At 45.7% G+C, this 16,222-nt stretch overlaps 1 protein-coding gene across 2 annotated transcripts in view; it reads left to right on the forward strand.

Annotated features, from left to right (window-relative positions):
* NRP2 (neuropilin 2) overlaps positions 1-4,028 on the forward strand; it is a 122,598-nt gene extending 118,570 nt beyond the window's left edge. For both annotated transcript variants that reach the window (XM_084643023.1, XM_084643024.1), the window contains exon 17: positions 502-4,028. In XM_084643023.1, the coding sequence (XP_084499149.1) occupies positions 502-806 (305 nt within the window). In that variant the 3' untranslated portion in view covers positions 807-4,028. The remainder of the gene's footprint in view (positions 1-501) is intronic.
* Positions 4,029-16,222: the final 12,194 nt, after the last annotated feature.

The following is a 16,222-nucleotide window of genomic DNA, read 5'->3' on the forward strand; positions in this document are numbered from 1 at the left end:
TAAAAAAAAAAGTGGTTATATAAAAACAGGCCCCTTGTAACTAAATGTATGCTGTCCTATTACTGTATATGTGCCATTCAAGTTGCATCTAAGTTCCTAAAAAAATACAATTTTTTTTTTTTTTTTTTTTTTTTTTACTGCTATCAGCATGGCAAAGTCAACACACTGTTTTTGTGGTGGCGTCAACAGAACTGAACGTTCAAACATTAATTGGTGCTCACATTGCATCTTGACTTGTAAATGGTGCAAATTAGGTATGGGAGCTTTGACAGGCCACAGAGACCCTGAGAGGTGATTCCCAGAGAACCTGATTTCTGACTACAGCTGCACTTGAAAAGTCAGATTCTCAGCTGGTGTAAATTGTTATAGCTCCATTGACTTAAAGCTCTGCTGATTTACGCCAGCTGAGGATCTAACTCTGACCATCACAAATGTTGTTATTTACAAATAAGTTTAAGGTGAATAAAGATCTTCGGCTAATGACTGTCAATTATATTGCAGATTATTTTGGTCTGGATAACAACACCACACTGTTCTCTACTAACTCTCCAGTAACCCCAAAGCTGGACAAAGACAAGAGCTGGCTCTACACTCTGGATCCAATCCTAGTTACCATCATAGCCATGAGTTCGCTTGGAGTTCTCCTAGGGGCCATTTGTGCTGGGTTATTGCTCTACTGTACATGCTCCTATACTGGTCTGTCCTCTCGAAGCTCCACTACTCTGGAGAACTACAACTTTGAGCTGTATGATGGCATCAAGCACAAAGTCAAAATGAACCACCAGAAGTGCTGTTCTGAGGCATGACTGATTGCACCGGAATCACATGTGACAGTTCATTCCAGCGAGAGTAGCTGGTGAAGATTACTTGTTTTCTATGGGAATGGATTGCCATAATCTCAAACCAATCTGGAATACAGAAGGGGGCATGGGCATGAGGTCTCTGTCGTAAACCACAGTTGTAGACTCCAGTAAATGGATCACAATCTGCAAGGACTACAGTATCTGAATAATTATTGTAATTATGAGAACTGTGCTGGAACAAGGAAAGGAGCTCAGATGCTCCCTTGCCCCTTTATGTGAATGATTGAGACGTGTCCAAGGAAATGATGGTTTACCTTTTGGATGTGAGAAATAAAATGTTGATCATTATTTCCCACTTCCTTTCTCGAATACGTGGCTGAAAATTCCTCAGCCATTCTGTCTTTAGAAATAACACACACACAAAAGCCCATCCCGCTTCTCTCCCCATTCAGATATTCTTTTGAGTTAAGGGATTTGTTCTTGGTGCACATTATACAAACCTGGCGAGCTACAGTTTCTACGCCTAAAATGAAAGCAGGTTGTTGCCTTTAACTTTCCATATCCAGGTGGCGTAGGGGGTGGAAAGAATTACACCAATTTTAGGGTCCAAGGGAAACAGCCGTGCTTTCTTAAGAGATTAAGAAGCAAAATAGAAAAGAAACCTTACATGTAGATGCACCCCTCAGAGAGAAGCTGAAGAGCCTTAAAGTGATTTATGAATAAGAGCCATTTATTAAATCCAGAACTTGGATTGAAACAGCAGTGACCTTCCTCAGAAGGGCTCTTTTTATTTCTTTTATCCTTTTTTAAAGTATATCTATATAGAAAATTGCAGCAAACAAAAGACACACAATTGTAAGGTTCCCAAGATTCTGGAGATGGCTTTTTTGAGAGAATGGCTTGCTATATATATAGCTATATATTTAAATTCTTTGCTACTATGACGGCCACTCAGAATAAGAAGGAAAAAATTAACTATTATCATGCACCATCCCGTGGAGTGGGATGCAGTGTGGGGTGAGACCCAACACGCTTAGATTAACTGACTGCCCTACTAAGGCAGTAACCATTCTTTCTCCTTGGGGTTATGGTAATTCCTTCTGCTTTCCCTGGAGTCAGGTATGAGCTGCAAGACTCCAGTTTGGATATCAAGTAAACAGTTTAAACCAAAATGCGGTCATCTTCTCATCCCTTCAGAGCGAAGCTGCTCTGCTTCTCACCTGTTGCCAACACCAACAACAAAATTATGTGGTGTTTTGTTTTGTTTTAATCAAGTGCCTTAGAAAAACATATTGTTTCTATGTCTAGAGATCAGTGATGTATCAAACTACAGATAAGGCATTCATCCTTCCCCTCTTCTTCCTCTCTGTAATATATTCTTCATTGGCACTCTACTGGGTAGAGCCTAGTGGAAGAGTCTTGACTTTGTACTTGCAAGTGGTCTGGCTATATTTTCTCTCTGTGTCTGTGTGATCATGCCACACAAGAGATGTGTTATGACCGTAATGTAGTGAATGAAAAGGTTTAAAATCCCTGGTTTCACATCAATGATGTTATTTCAGTTTTAATACAGCCGGGTTATCTATATGAATGTTTCCATAGTATTGCACATGGATTATCCATGTGAAAGCAAGAACCCAATAACCACGCCAGCAATTTTAAAGTGCCCATATACCCTGTTGTTTTCATATAGTCTTCCAGGATCTTCCTGTGAGACACCTGACATGGCTTCGCTTTTCATTTCAGATATCAAAATTTTATATATATAATATCTCAAAGTTTTCTGGGCATAACGCTACATCGAGTAGCATTTGCTCTGTGTACTAGGAACAAGCCAGCCACTAGGACAAGTGCTCAGTGTGATGAGCAGCATTTGGAGTGAAGAGAAAAGAAGTAGCATGCATGAATGTTAATGGCTCTTGTTGAGAGTTTCATGAAGAGCTCACTTGGAAAAATCCTCCTGAAAAATAAGCATGGACCCTTGTTGAGTTGGAAGCTGGCAGGCGTGACACTTAACACACACACTTTGAAAAGTGCAGTCTTATCTAGTATGTGACTATTTCATGTCCCTTAAAAAACAAACAAACAAAAAAATACATTGGCACAAAACCATCCCGGTTTTTTGATTTTGAAAAATTGGTCACCTTAACTTAACTTAACTTAGTCGTTCTCCACACACAAACTACCTGTTACTCTACCAAAAAAACAAACAAAAACCAACTATTCACACAGTGATAGTAAAATGTATCAGACCATTTCAGAGATGGATTGCTGCTACTCATCAACTTTATCCCTCTTCTAAATCACACAAAAGGGGAAGAGTGAATGGGAAATGACCATAGCCACCTACCTATAAAAGTCAACTTATAGAAACAATAGTCACTAATATATAGTAATGGTAATGTTACAGTGTCTAGTAGGCAGCTAGAGGGGGAGAGATCGTAGATACATAGAGTCAGCTCGATGTGTGTTTCCGCACACATGAATTCTCTGTATGTATTGTGTACGTGAATGATTACGTGGGACTGAATAGTGTTACTGTAGCTCTGGTCTGGGGCAGGAGAGTACTGCTGATTGTGGCACTAATTTGGGTTGGCCCTAGCCAAGCTGTGCGTAATGGAAAAGCACACCCCATAAGAGGCCTGCATTTCTAGTCCATGTGGGTTGGTACAGGGACCTGAATGTGCACACTTGCTGAGCAGAAACAGGCCAATAATGCTGCATAGCTGATACCTCACTTACTGCTGCTGTGTGCTTTACTGTTCTAATACAGATAACTGTGTTTGCTTGTAACTTTAACAGGGAAAATAAAATTGGTGCAGTCTAATCTACAAATACGAACTATTCGTTAATCCATGTTCTCAAGCAATGCCCTTTCCAAACTATACTACTAACACAGTGTTAATAATACCTTTGCTGAAGTGTGTTACCTCCACACCCTCCCAGTGTCAAGTAATCATTACTAACAGGCGTGTTTGTCATGTTGCTGATTTCATTTTGCAGGGAGGTGAGCATGGGAATTAACCTTAAGAAACTGTATGCAGAAGCTGAACTTTGCCAAGGTTTGCAGTGCAAGGTAGTCAACCATTCACTGGCTGAGCCAGGACATAGGAGCTTCAGCTCTTTTACTGTGATTCTTCAGTGTAAAAAGACAAATCAAACTGTGTTTATATGATTTGTATAAAAACCCTTTAAAAATGCCTATTTAATAAACATTACAGTAGAGAGGCTGTTCCACTTTGTTTTGTAAAAGGAAAATTTAAAAGTAAGGGGTGGGGAGAGTGCTGAGGCCTTTATGTGGGTGTGTTGTGAGGCCCCAGTTGTTGGTGGCTTGGCCTGTTAAGGCAAAGGAACCCAGAGAAATGTAGTTTTGAGGCAGGGCTGAGGGGTGATGTAACCCCAGATGGAAATCACATGCTTTCGGGAATGTATACAAGGCAAGGCTATGGATCACTCTAGTGAAGTCTGGGTAGCAGTAAGACCAAGATCTCCATCAGGGCCAGATAGCTGGCCTGAGGCATGGGGCTTGGGAGGGTCCTTAGAGCAGGAAGGAGAAAGACTTTTAAGGAGGGGGTCGAAGGAAAAGTCCTGAGGCAGTACAGTACAGCTGGGCTAGAGGCCCACTGATGGAACTAGCATTCATTTACAGGCAGGAGGCTTCCCAAGGAGGAAGAACATCCTGCTTTCCTGCCCTCTCAAATCCAGCCCTGCAGGAATCTTTTAGGCCTGGTAAGGACAAACAACTATTGATTGAGTTCACAGAAGTCAGATCATTACTAATGTGCTCTGGGGAGGGTGAAGCTGCTCTGTAAGGCTGAGACGGTTCACCAGAGTGAAGCATTCCTCAGGCTGAGGTGGGCTGAACATCCAGCTTGTGTTTCCATTGGACTCTCCTTTAAACTCTGGAAAGAGGCGGGGGGTGGGAGTGGAACTTCTTGGGTCTTCAACAGAGGGTCCAAAGTTTCCCATTGACCTACATGCCTGGGGCAAACTGTCAGCAGCAGGGAAACAAAGGCAAAGCTGCAGGACTCATGCTGGAGTGGTAAATCGCTTGTCTAAAGGGAGACTAGAAATTGGCTCTTCTGCCTCGATATTGCTAGTTTAATTTGCCCCAGGTCAGTAGTAACCAAAACTTCCTAGTATGGTGTGATTTGTTGTTGGTGAAGTGAGCTGTTGAGCTCAGTTAACAGCTGTAGATGGCACCAATGATCTTCACAGCTGGCACTAATCCCACTCTAATTGTCACACCCAGTCCTGAACGGCCAGGAGGGTTTGACTGCCTTCTCGGCCCTCTAGCTCAGGGAGGAGGGATGGTGGGGAGGCATTGTAGGACAGCATCCAATGCAGTTGCCATAACTGCCCATTCCATGGATAGACCTGCGAAGCCTGATTTCCTTAGCGATCCTGTTATAGACACAAGCCCTGTGCCACTGTGAGCCTGCAGTCACCTTTTACACAATTCCACATGCCTGGAAGCTGTTTGACCGTTGGCCTAATTGCTAATCTTGAGGACAAAAATAAGGTTCAGAGGAAGAAAACACGTTACAATTCTTGCATTTTTCTTTGCAGCTCGGTGTCCTTGGGGCAGGATCTTTGACATTTCCACTGAATTTTAAGAATGCCTGCTGGCATGCAGCACTCCATTGTTTACAGAGAACATTTCCTTCTTATCTGCGTCCTGCTGAAGATGTTGACACAGGCGGAGCGTGGAAGGCTGAGCCAGCTTCAGGAATGGCAGAGGTCTGAAACTGGACCCAGTGCAGACATGATTAGGCCAAAACATGGTCCAGCTGGATTCTGGGGCCAGTCTGGGCACTGGTGGCGGGGATGGTGATGAAGTGATCAAAGTGACACTTTGCCTTTCCATTCCCACATATTTCATGCAGTTATCTCAGCTGGTGCCAGAAATAATGCCTAGTTCTTGGGGTGGAATGCTCAGCTATGCTGTTCCCATCTGTGTGTTTGACAGAGGTTGTTACAACCAGCCCCTTGCCAGGGAGGCCTACACTAATCCCCCTCCCCCCTTTCATTCGAAATCCTCTTCCGCCTCCCCCAACCACATACACTGTGGGTCTTTGATGTGGCTGAAAGATGGATCAAAACAAAAACTGTAGGACCATTTTACAGCTGCCGCCCCCCCTCCCCCCTCTCCCAAAAGAGGGTAGACAAACTCTGTTTATCAGCACAGAAGGAAGAACACTCTTGAAGGGGGTAAGCTCAAGTCTTCCTCCATGCTCACCTCTGCTCAAGAGCAATTATTCCCTGAGCCCGTTTTTTGTGGTTTGGATTGGGATCAGGGCCGGATTAACCTTTTGTGGACCCGGCCCCAAACATTTGTGGGCCCCCCTGGGGGCAATGGATCATGGCACGGGGGGTGTCGGTCAGGGGCATGGCATGGCATGGCATGGCATGGGAGGCCCTGCTCCGCCCAGCCCAGTGCGAGGACACTATTTACAAACTGGCAGTTGCCAGACGCATAGTGGCCCGCCTGGCCCTGTGCTACCAGCATGCCCCTTCCCCTCGGGGGGTGGGTCCATGCCACGCCACACAGCCCTCCCTTGCTCAATACTGGAACACCCCTCTCCCCAATTCTCTATGGCCAGAGCCCTCCCAGACCCGCTGTGCCCAGCACCCCCAACAAGACCCTGCCACAAATGCACAGCGCCCTGCCCAGAGCCCCCCTGCCCAGAGCCCCACCACAACTGCCCAGAACCCCACACAGAACCGCTGCTCCCTGGTACCCCAACACACACAGTTCTTCCCCACCCCCTCACAGCCCAGCACCCCCTGCCAAGCCCCCATGCCCTGCCGTCCAGCCACACTCACCGGCCCTGCTGGGAGGCAACTGTGTCTGCCAGGCTGAGCTGGCAATGCAGCCAGGGCTCGTCCCGGGGTGGGGAACAGCTCCAGCCCCTCGGGAGTGGCGCAATCAGCGAGCCCAGGGCCTGTCCCAGCCAGGCTCCCTGAGGACCCACTTGCCTGGAGGGGCCCAGCCAAGCCCCCAGCCCTGCCCCCAAACTGACCAAGACTGGCCAGGCTTCTGCCCCTCCTCCTTACACAATGGGGCAGACTGCTGTGTAAGCAAAAACTGGTCAGATGGATGTCTGGACTACATTTGCACCTGGGATAGATGGGGTGAGGGGAGTGTCAATGTAGCGCAGTGAAGGATTTTTAGCTACCTAATCAACCATGCTATGGTTAAAAATATCAATTGTTGCCCCTTCTTCTGACACTCATGTACCTTTGCCAAGTGGTAGCAAGCACTAGGTCCCTTGCAGGTTGGCTTCCCAGCAGCAGAGAAATTAGTGACGTAAACGTTGCATACATTCAAAGCAACTTACATGCACCCCAGTTCTGAAGCAGAGGCCGTCACAGACACAGGCAGTCCCCTCTTCCAGGAATACCAGCCCACACGCCAATACCTCTTCTGAGGACATTCCCTGTCCCCAACGTGCTGCCAAGGGATAGCTCAGTGGTTTGAGCATTGGCCTGCTAAACCCAGGGTTGTGAGTTCAATCCTTGAGGGGGCCATTTACATATCTGGGGCAAAAATTGGGGATTGGTCCTGCTTTGAGCAGGGGGTTGGACTAGGTGACCTCCTGAGGTCCCTTCCAACCCTGAGATTCTAGGATTCTAAGAAGGAGATTAAACTATCTGCCACAGCATCTCTCAAGGATTTCTGTTTAACACCACAACAAGACAACACTTCTTTACAAGACTAAGAATTTGCTGGCATGCTAAGACTACAACAGCACCATCTGGTGACACCTGGCAGAACATCTTGAGTTACCTGTTTACGCCAGCTCTCAATGTAACACATTACCCCCATGCTTACACCCTATCAGAGCACCTGCCTAGATCTGGCAAGTTTATGCCACAGTTTTTAATGTCAAAGCTCCCATTATGTTAATAGTACAAATATTAGATTCCACTCATTAATATTCCCCACTGACTATTGCTTCCCATATTAAAGGCTCATTTGCCTTATGTGGAAGGTCACCAAAGAGTCAGTCAACAATCCGCAGCTGGATAGAGCAAGAGTCATTCCTTAAAAGGGATTTCTCCCCTTCTCTGCTTCCCTAAATGTCATTCGTGTGTACATGGGCTGACAGCTAAACCTGGTGTCAAAGTCAAACGCAAAGGCAACCTTTGTTTTGTCAGAGCATGAGACAGATGAACTTTTACTGGTACATTCTCCAAGACTCTTGGTACTTGTCGCTGATCCTGCTAACCGCCATGCTGTCTCTCGCCTTTGCAAAGCAGCCCCTAGAGTCTTCCTGTTCCAGACTTCAGCCTAAGGTGGGGCTGAACAGAAGTGGTTACTAGAACTACTTGCCTTATAGTATGACCAAAGTCCAACTAACAGCGAGGGATCCAGGTCCCTTTTTCACCAGATGCTGGGCAAAACGCATTCCCATGCCACAAGGAACTTACAGTCTAAATAGACAGGAGTGACAAAGGAATTATTCCTTTCCCATTTTAGAGTGGACCCTGAGATCCTGGCTTCCCCAGAGTCTGTGGCAGCTCAAGAAATTGAATCCCAAAGTGACTGTGTCCCAATCTTGGGCTTTAATCACACCCACATAATACAGGAGGGGCCCGCATGTGATAGGACGTGGCTTGGTCTAACCTGTGTGGATAATACTACATCATATTCTTGTTTGGTCACTACACTGGTCCCTAAAACTAAACACTGCAGCCCAGACTGGCTCTTACACACAGTCCAGTGATGTGCTATCAAACCACCTAGCAAAATGCCCGTGCTGGACCTGAGCATTCCATCATGCAATTTTCCTTGGTGGGAAGGCGATTGTAGCTCTTGAAGGATAACGCCCCAGAGCCTTGCACTGCCTTTTCAGTGCTATGGAAGCTCCTTCAATATGCAGATTGTCTAGAGCCCATCCAGGGTTAGTGTCAGCTTGTTCATTTATCAGTACAGTGAAAGGAAAACGTCATTGCAGTTGGGACTGAGCTGAAAGCCAGGCTCATGTAGAGAGCAGATTCTTCCTTCCCCTCCCTTTACCGTGGGAGAACGTCCTGGCCGCTGCCTACTGGCATTTTAAATCGTCTTGCTGGCTCTGTTTGTTCCAAGACATTTGCATGTCTAGCCTATCTTCAGCATCTCACGGCAGTAACGACATCACAATTGTTTCAGCTGCATCAGCCTGTCAATGACCGAGTTGGCTGCAATCTAAGCCCTATTACGATGACAGGGAAAAGCAGGGCTGAGCGGGGGAGGAAAATTCCTGTTTACTTATGGATGGCCTCACAAATTAAAGCCAATCAGGCCCAGCCACCTCCAAAGCAAATGAAATTTTGCAGAAGTTTCGACTTTTGCCATGTTCAAAGCATTGGCCCTTTGGGTGTAAAAAGACACTCTTTAAGCAATGAAGGGCAGCTGGCAGTTTAGATGAAGATGACAGTCAGAATGCAACCCTGACAGCTCTTCCCTCACCTTGGCATAAAGAACTGATGTGCTGATTGATACCTGAGGGAGAGGCTGTCATCTAGCGGGACACAGACGGGAGATAAGCAACTCCATCAGTGTCAGACCTGTCCTGCCATAACACAGCCTGTAAATCACTGCTGTTCAAGAGGCTCCGCTGCTAAAGTGGAGAGCAAAAAACAGGTAAGAGAAAAATGGAAGGCAAAGCAGTTGCATGTAAAGTATAATAGCTGGGGATACAGCTCTGCCAAACCTCCAGGGAGCATTAAACATCAACTCCATAAAACCAAAATCCTCTCATTTTCACCAGGAGCTAGGCTCAGCCTTTTGTAGTTGTTGTTACGGTTTTGTTTTTTCCCATGGAGATCTGAAACCGGGTGATGCCCCTTTTCTGTTGCATTTGCGCTCCGGAGAACAAAGATGATATGCCACTGCCTGATCCTGACACCAGCTGCAAATGACAGGAAAGGGCGGGGTTGGGGGGGGCGGCTTTTATTGTGATACAAGAGTTATCACAGGCCTAACAATCTAATGCAATAGATTTCCCCATTTTCAGATTGCTCAGAGACTGGGCTCCAGCCACTCCAGAATGTATGCAAGAGCTGATTGCAATCTAACAAGCATTTTTCTTTTTTAAAAAACAAAAACGCATGGAGTTTTGTTTCAGTGAGGAATTGTTAAATAAAAGACGTTCTCCAAGGAATGAGGGGGACAGTGAGGAGACGGGGACCCAACTCCAGGTCTGAACGAATGAATGGAGAATTAATTAATTACTGGCAGGAGCAGGTCGCACAGCCTGTGGCTCTCCCCTGCTTATTCACTTTCTCTCCCCTAAGATCTTGTCTTTCTGATTTTTAATTAGTTTCTTGTCACCCGGGCACTTCGTCTATCAAATATTCAAATGAATTAAACAAATACATTATGGCTATACTGGCTTTTATGCCAGAAAATACCTACCATTAACACCACCGGTGAAGTCACAGTCCTGCCTATGAGACCAACAACAGGAACACCAGAGGAGGTGGGCGGAGCTTTTTTTTACCCCACTATAATCTAAGGGTTTGTCTGCAATCAAGTTCCTTAACTCCAGTTAAGTGATTGCTGATGAACTGAGTTAGCTAATATGTGGGTTAGTCTGGACAGCCCACAAATGTTTATTCTTGGGCACATACATCTGTGGCTGACCCTAGACAAAGCCCCGGATAATAGCCGCTAGCTGCCTACATTGTGCTCTAGTAAACCACAAACGTGGAGCTTGAGTTAACTGGCACTCCATTAATTGGAGTTAAACTCAAGTGTAGACAGACTCTTGTAAGAAGGGGGTTAGAATATCACAGAGGGCTTGGAAGACCTCCAAGGCTCTTCACCAATTAGCCATGGCCTACCTTTGAGATCCGGGTCTTATAGCCACAGTAATACCCTGTTCACTCTGCTGCCCACGATTCCCAGCTATCCCACACACTCACAGCTTGTGCTCTCGCGCCATCCCTGTGTTTGGGAAGGACTCCTTGAAGTGAGCTGTAGCTCACGAAAGCTCATGCTCAAATAAATTGGTTAGTCTCTAAGGTGCCACAAGTCCTCCTTTTCTTTTTGCGAATACGGACTAACACGGCTGCTACTCTGAAACCTTCTCAAAATGGTGACTCGGACCACTGTAACTGCTAATTTATGCCTTCACCTGGCTCTGCTGTTACCATGTCTGTAACAATTTAGAACTACAGTATCTTGAACGGATTATTGTGATCTCTGTATGCATAGTGTGTGTTGATTCACTAGCTGATGTGCCAGGATCTGCGCCCAGAAAGTGAGGATGGGTCCTGATAGTCACATCCCTTCCTGGCAAACTTTTCAAGAGATAAGACACAATACAGAGCCCTCAGCTTTGGAGTGTATCTCGAGAGAACCAAGACCATTGGCTGGTTTAAAAAGGGCGTCCCTGAGGGACAGGAAGGAAGACTGAGGCAGAGACGGTTGAGAAGCAGACTAGCAGCACCCAGACCCCAAGGTCGGGTAGTAAGATAGACATGCAGATTTTTTTTTTTTTTTTTAAACAAAGCTCTTCACTTATGCTTTGCCTTGTTCCTATTGTTAAGAATAAGGAATACTTTGTTTTAAGAAGGCTGTTTTGGTCTCTGAATTCATTACTGGTTACAGCTTCCAAGGGGAAGAACCATAGGTAGCGGATCCAGTAGGACCTGCTGAGGGCAAGGTCTTTAGCGGCTACCACGAGATTAATAACTACTGTTGATGACTGGGACTCCTGTTCACACTAGCACACCCAACATAGTTGCCCTGCAGCAGTTGTAGCTAACAGGGAAGTTTTACTGTTCCCGCCCTGTAGACCAGGCCTTAGGGCATAGCAAAACCAAGTGACTTGCTATGATATTTAATAGGAATTTCAACCACTTTTTTTTTTTAACTTTTTTTTTAAGCAGGCATGAATCCCTGGGTTTGCTGAAGCTTTCAAGTCTATCTTTGGCGTTTTCTTTTACCACCTGGCTAATCACTCCCATATGCGTCAAGGAGTGGGATTTCTTCTTTATGCTGCCTGGTTGGGATAAGTCTCTGATCTTGTTGATTGCTTAACAGGCTGTGTAAGAAAACAAGCCTTGTACAACATCCAAGAACAATGCAGCCTCCTTTACCCCCAGCAGCCTCTCATCCTATCACTCCTCACTGTAATTGATACTCCTCTCCCCCACAATGTTCTGGCTTCTTTATAGGCTGCCCATTTGGGTGCAGCCATCCCTTGATCTGCCAGGTTTTTTGTTTCTATTTTCCTTGATCTCTGTAATAACCATTTTAGCCCCTACATTAGTACAGCCAAGCAGCAGCGGCAACGAAAAAGGAAGCAGACATTCAAAGGGGAGGAGATATACAGGAGATATGTTTTCTTAGGCCAAATCTAAACATCACTGCAGAATGAATTTTAGCCAAAAGGTTCACATTTAGCTGCCTAAAACTGCCACTGAAAGCCACATTTAAGCCCCTAAATAACCCGTCGTGGGTGCTGCAACAAACCGTTCCCATTGATTTCACTGGTGGTTGTGATGCCTCGCCTTTAAAAAACAAACCAAACAAACAAGCCACTTACATAGGTGCTTAACATTTGGGCACCTACATCATTTCGGCCTTAATGTGCTGAGACACAAATATTGTCCTCTGTTTTCTTTCCTACGGAACCTGCGGCAAGTGAAAGGCACCTGGAAAAGGTGACCACCCATCGCAAGACACAAGCTGTTCACATCAAGCTCTTGTCAGGGCTTGTCTACCCAGAGACTTAGCGCTGGGGTGAGTGCAGCATGCTAGCCGGCCACGCACTAAGTGGCCATGCAGCCCCTGCTACCGTTCACTAAATGTTCAGTAGCGTGCACAGATGTATGGGCATTTCAAACAGCAGTAGGTCTTCCATGGGAAGCTCAATTTCATTTTTAATAATGTCATAAAAATACCAAGGAACTAGATCATAAAAAATACTGAGCGTCTGACCTTGACAGTGCTTTGCTGAAAACTCTGAGCTGTTGCTTCATTATTAACTTACCCGGTTGTAGGTAGGTATCATGATGCAGACAGTAAATTGGCCAGGCCAAATTCACCACCAGCAAAAGGGGTCGGGTCTCAACCATTTCCTCCAGAGGTGAACTGAGCCCATTAGGTAACGCCGCATAGGCACAGAGATGAAATTCACCCCTGTGCAGAGGGCCAGCAGGAGATCTGTGCATCACGTCCGTCCATCTTAAGCCCTATTTTGATGTGTAAGTGGGATATAAGTGGTGCATAGGCCTAGTGTCCCTCTTCACCAAGGTGAATTTCCCCCGCTGTCACTTAAGGACACTCAGGCCAGGCCTACACTTGGAAGGCTTTGCTGGTATAACTCTACTGGGATACTCTGCCAGCGAAGTGCACCTAGTGTGGATGCAGCTTATACTGGCCCAAACTTGTGTTTTTTGCTGGTATAGCTTATTACAGCCAGCCTCCTCCGTCTCTCCACCCCCACCCCAAAGTGAAATAAACTGGGCTGGTAAAAGTGCACGTTGGCCAGTATAACTGCATCTATACTTGGGGCTTTTGTGGGCACAGCTGTGTCAGTCACAGATCACATCTCTTCACACCGCAGGCTGGCAAAGGTTTGTAGTGTAGAGTTGGCTTTGGGCCAGAGAACTACATTCTGCCGATAGGTCATCCCGTGTCAGCCTCCAAGCACTCTCCTGTTCCCAGTGAAAACAACAGTTAAATGTTCATAGGTTAGGACACAAGCGTTCTATTCCTGGTGCTACCACTTACCCGAAGGGTGACTTGGAACAAGTCACGTGATTTCTCTGTGCCTAAGGTCCCCCATCGGTAGAGACCTACTTTATACAGCACTGTGGTGCCTACAGATGAAGAGTGCCACTTAAGTACATTGTACCATGCACTCTTACTTACAGATTCTGCTTACAGACTTCAGTGGTGTTATAATAGTGTAACTGAGGGAAGAAACTTTATTACTACATTTATGATCCAGACCACTACAACTCACAGTAGTGATGTTACAGTGGTTTGGAACCATCCTATAGATGATTGAGAAAAGTTACACTTGTCCTGTTCTTGCAAGAGCACATGGAATACGTCACGTGCTGGCTATGTTTGTCATCTCCCCTGCCCACCTCGAGTCTAGCAAATAAAGGATAAGAGCTTACTACTACTACGATCAGTTAGTGGGGGGTCTTTGTTTAGAGCCAGTGGCCTGTGCTTTTGTCCACTGTCCCAATGGCTGGAGATACTCCTTTAACTCTAGTGGTAACAGCCAGCACTCCAGGACCCAGGTTCAGTTCCGGCTGACAACCCATGCTGGGGCTCATTATTCTGACTTCAGTCCCATCTCCTTGTTCCCCTAGACTCCGGGAAAGCATTCAGGAGATGGCCCACTGCAATCGTTGAGCAATAAGGGACAGAGGTGTTGAGCCCTTTAGCACCCTTCAAGGACAGCAATTGCCAAATGAATTTCAAAACCATGTTTTAGGAAGACATCCAATGTCTTAACGGAGCTGGGGAGCCCTTTATACCTTGGCAATAATCCAGCATTGTTCCACGAAATCCCAAGCACAATGTCACTTCTATTCTTTTCAATGGGGAAGCTTTATTAACTTCTGGTGTGGCAAGTTTCTAAAAGCCAAAGTCTTGCTACCTCAGAGAGAAATCAGGATGATTTAAGCAGATGTATATCGGAGGTGGAAAAAGAGTTCCCCTGCTGCTAACACATCAGAGGGGGCGGGGGTGGGGGGGTGGAAATGAAAGCCTAAAATGCATTTATTAAAGAAAGAAGTTAGGGATCTGCAAAGCCAACCATTTTAAGCACTCACTGCTAGTATGTTAATAAAAAACACAACAATTCCACAGCAAATCATGGCTTTGAAGGGGAAAACGTCAATCCCTGTCAAGTTTTGAAGAATTGTCTGAACCTATGGAAAACTAAATTCATCAGTAATGCTTTGCTTCCCCCCGCCTCGCCCCCACTCTCTCTTTCTCTCCCAGTCATATGCAATGAACAAATCCACTGCAAAACAGTTTATGAGAACAGCTGCAGACCTCAGTGTATGTTGGGGCTGGGGGGAAATATTATCAAATACCTGAAAGTTCTACAGAAGGACCAAAGCTGAAAGGAAATAAAAGCTATAATCTCAGCATGACAATGTTAAAGGACCCGAAGAACAGCAATGACTCTGATTGTGGGGGGGTGGGGGATCTGTCAGCAGTCAGACACATATGGCAGGAGATCTTGACAACTCATAAATCTGGCACAGGAGAAGAAATACAGCCCAATCAGACCCCAAATCAGAAGGGGGGTGATAAAAAGAATTTAAGGCATTGGGGGGGAAATAAGAGGGAAAATGAGAGAGAGCAAAAGAAGCTAGAGAGGTGAAAGCAGAGATGAGATAAAAATAGGAGCAGCTATGGAAGGCGTGTGTGTAAAATTGTCAAGAGTGCCTAAATGTTTTCAGCACCTAAATCGCATTAGAAATCAATGAGAATTAGGCTCCTATTACATAGGCACTTTTCACAAATTTTCCCAACATGTCTTATTTATTATTTTTGTTACACTAGTGCCTAGAGGCCCCAAATGAATTAGGCACTGGATAGACACAGTCCCTGCCACAAAGAGGTTGCAATTTAAATAGACCAGACAGTCAGTTAAAATATTAACTCCATTTTACAGATGAGGAAACGAGGCATGAGAAATTAAGTGACTTGTTCAAGGCCACACAGAGCGACTGTGGCAGATCTGGGAATTGAACTTCGTTTTCCTCTTGTGCTTAACCACAGGACCATCACGTGGCAGGAGGACAACTTGAATTTGCTACTGGGATGGGAGAAAAAAAAACAAAACCTGAGGCTACTGTACGTCTTAGAGAGACCCAGAATCAAATAGAATCAGCAGGGAGCGAATACAGAGAGAATAAACCTACCTAGTATTCCTTGTTAATCACTGAATACTCAAAGTTTACTGGGGTTTTCACCTTGGGAAGCAGCATTCCGACACATGGAAATACACTAATACATAATTCATAGATAGTGCTTTCCATTGATAAATCCCAAGGGCTAGACTCTGACTATGCACCCAAGTAAGAAGGGATAAGAACTCCCTTTATATCCTTCCATGAACTACCTGGCTCTTGGTTCTGCACACATAGGGTTAAGTGGGGCAGCTTACCCACTTACTCCCTCCCTGAAACCAGAGTCTTGGTTCCCTCCTTCTGCTCACAGGCCAGGGTGAGCCAGAGCAAGGAAGACAACAATCTACTGGGATGGCCAGCAGTAAAACACCACCTCCTGGGGACAAGGCAAAAGAAGGGGAGGGATTGTGACAAGGATGTGGATGTCTGTAGGCTGAATGCCTCCTGGGGCTGTTCCTGGGGTAACTGTACTTACACACAACCCCTTGCTCAAGGCTATGCCTAGAGTCAGAGTCCAGCCCAAAGTGCTTCACAAAGAT

This window comes from Lepidochelys olivacea, assembly GCF_965140295.1.
Source record: "Lepidochelys olivacea isolate rLepOli2 genome assembly, chromosome: 11".
Lineage (NCBI taxonomy): Eukaryota > Metazoa > Chordata > Testudines > Cheloniidae > Lepidochelys > Lepidochelys olivacea.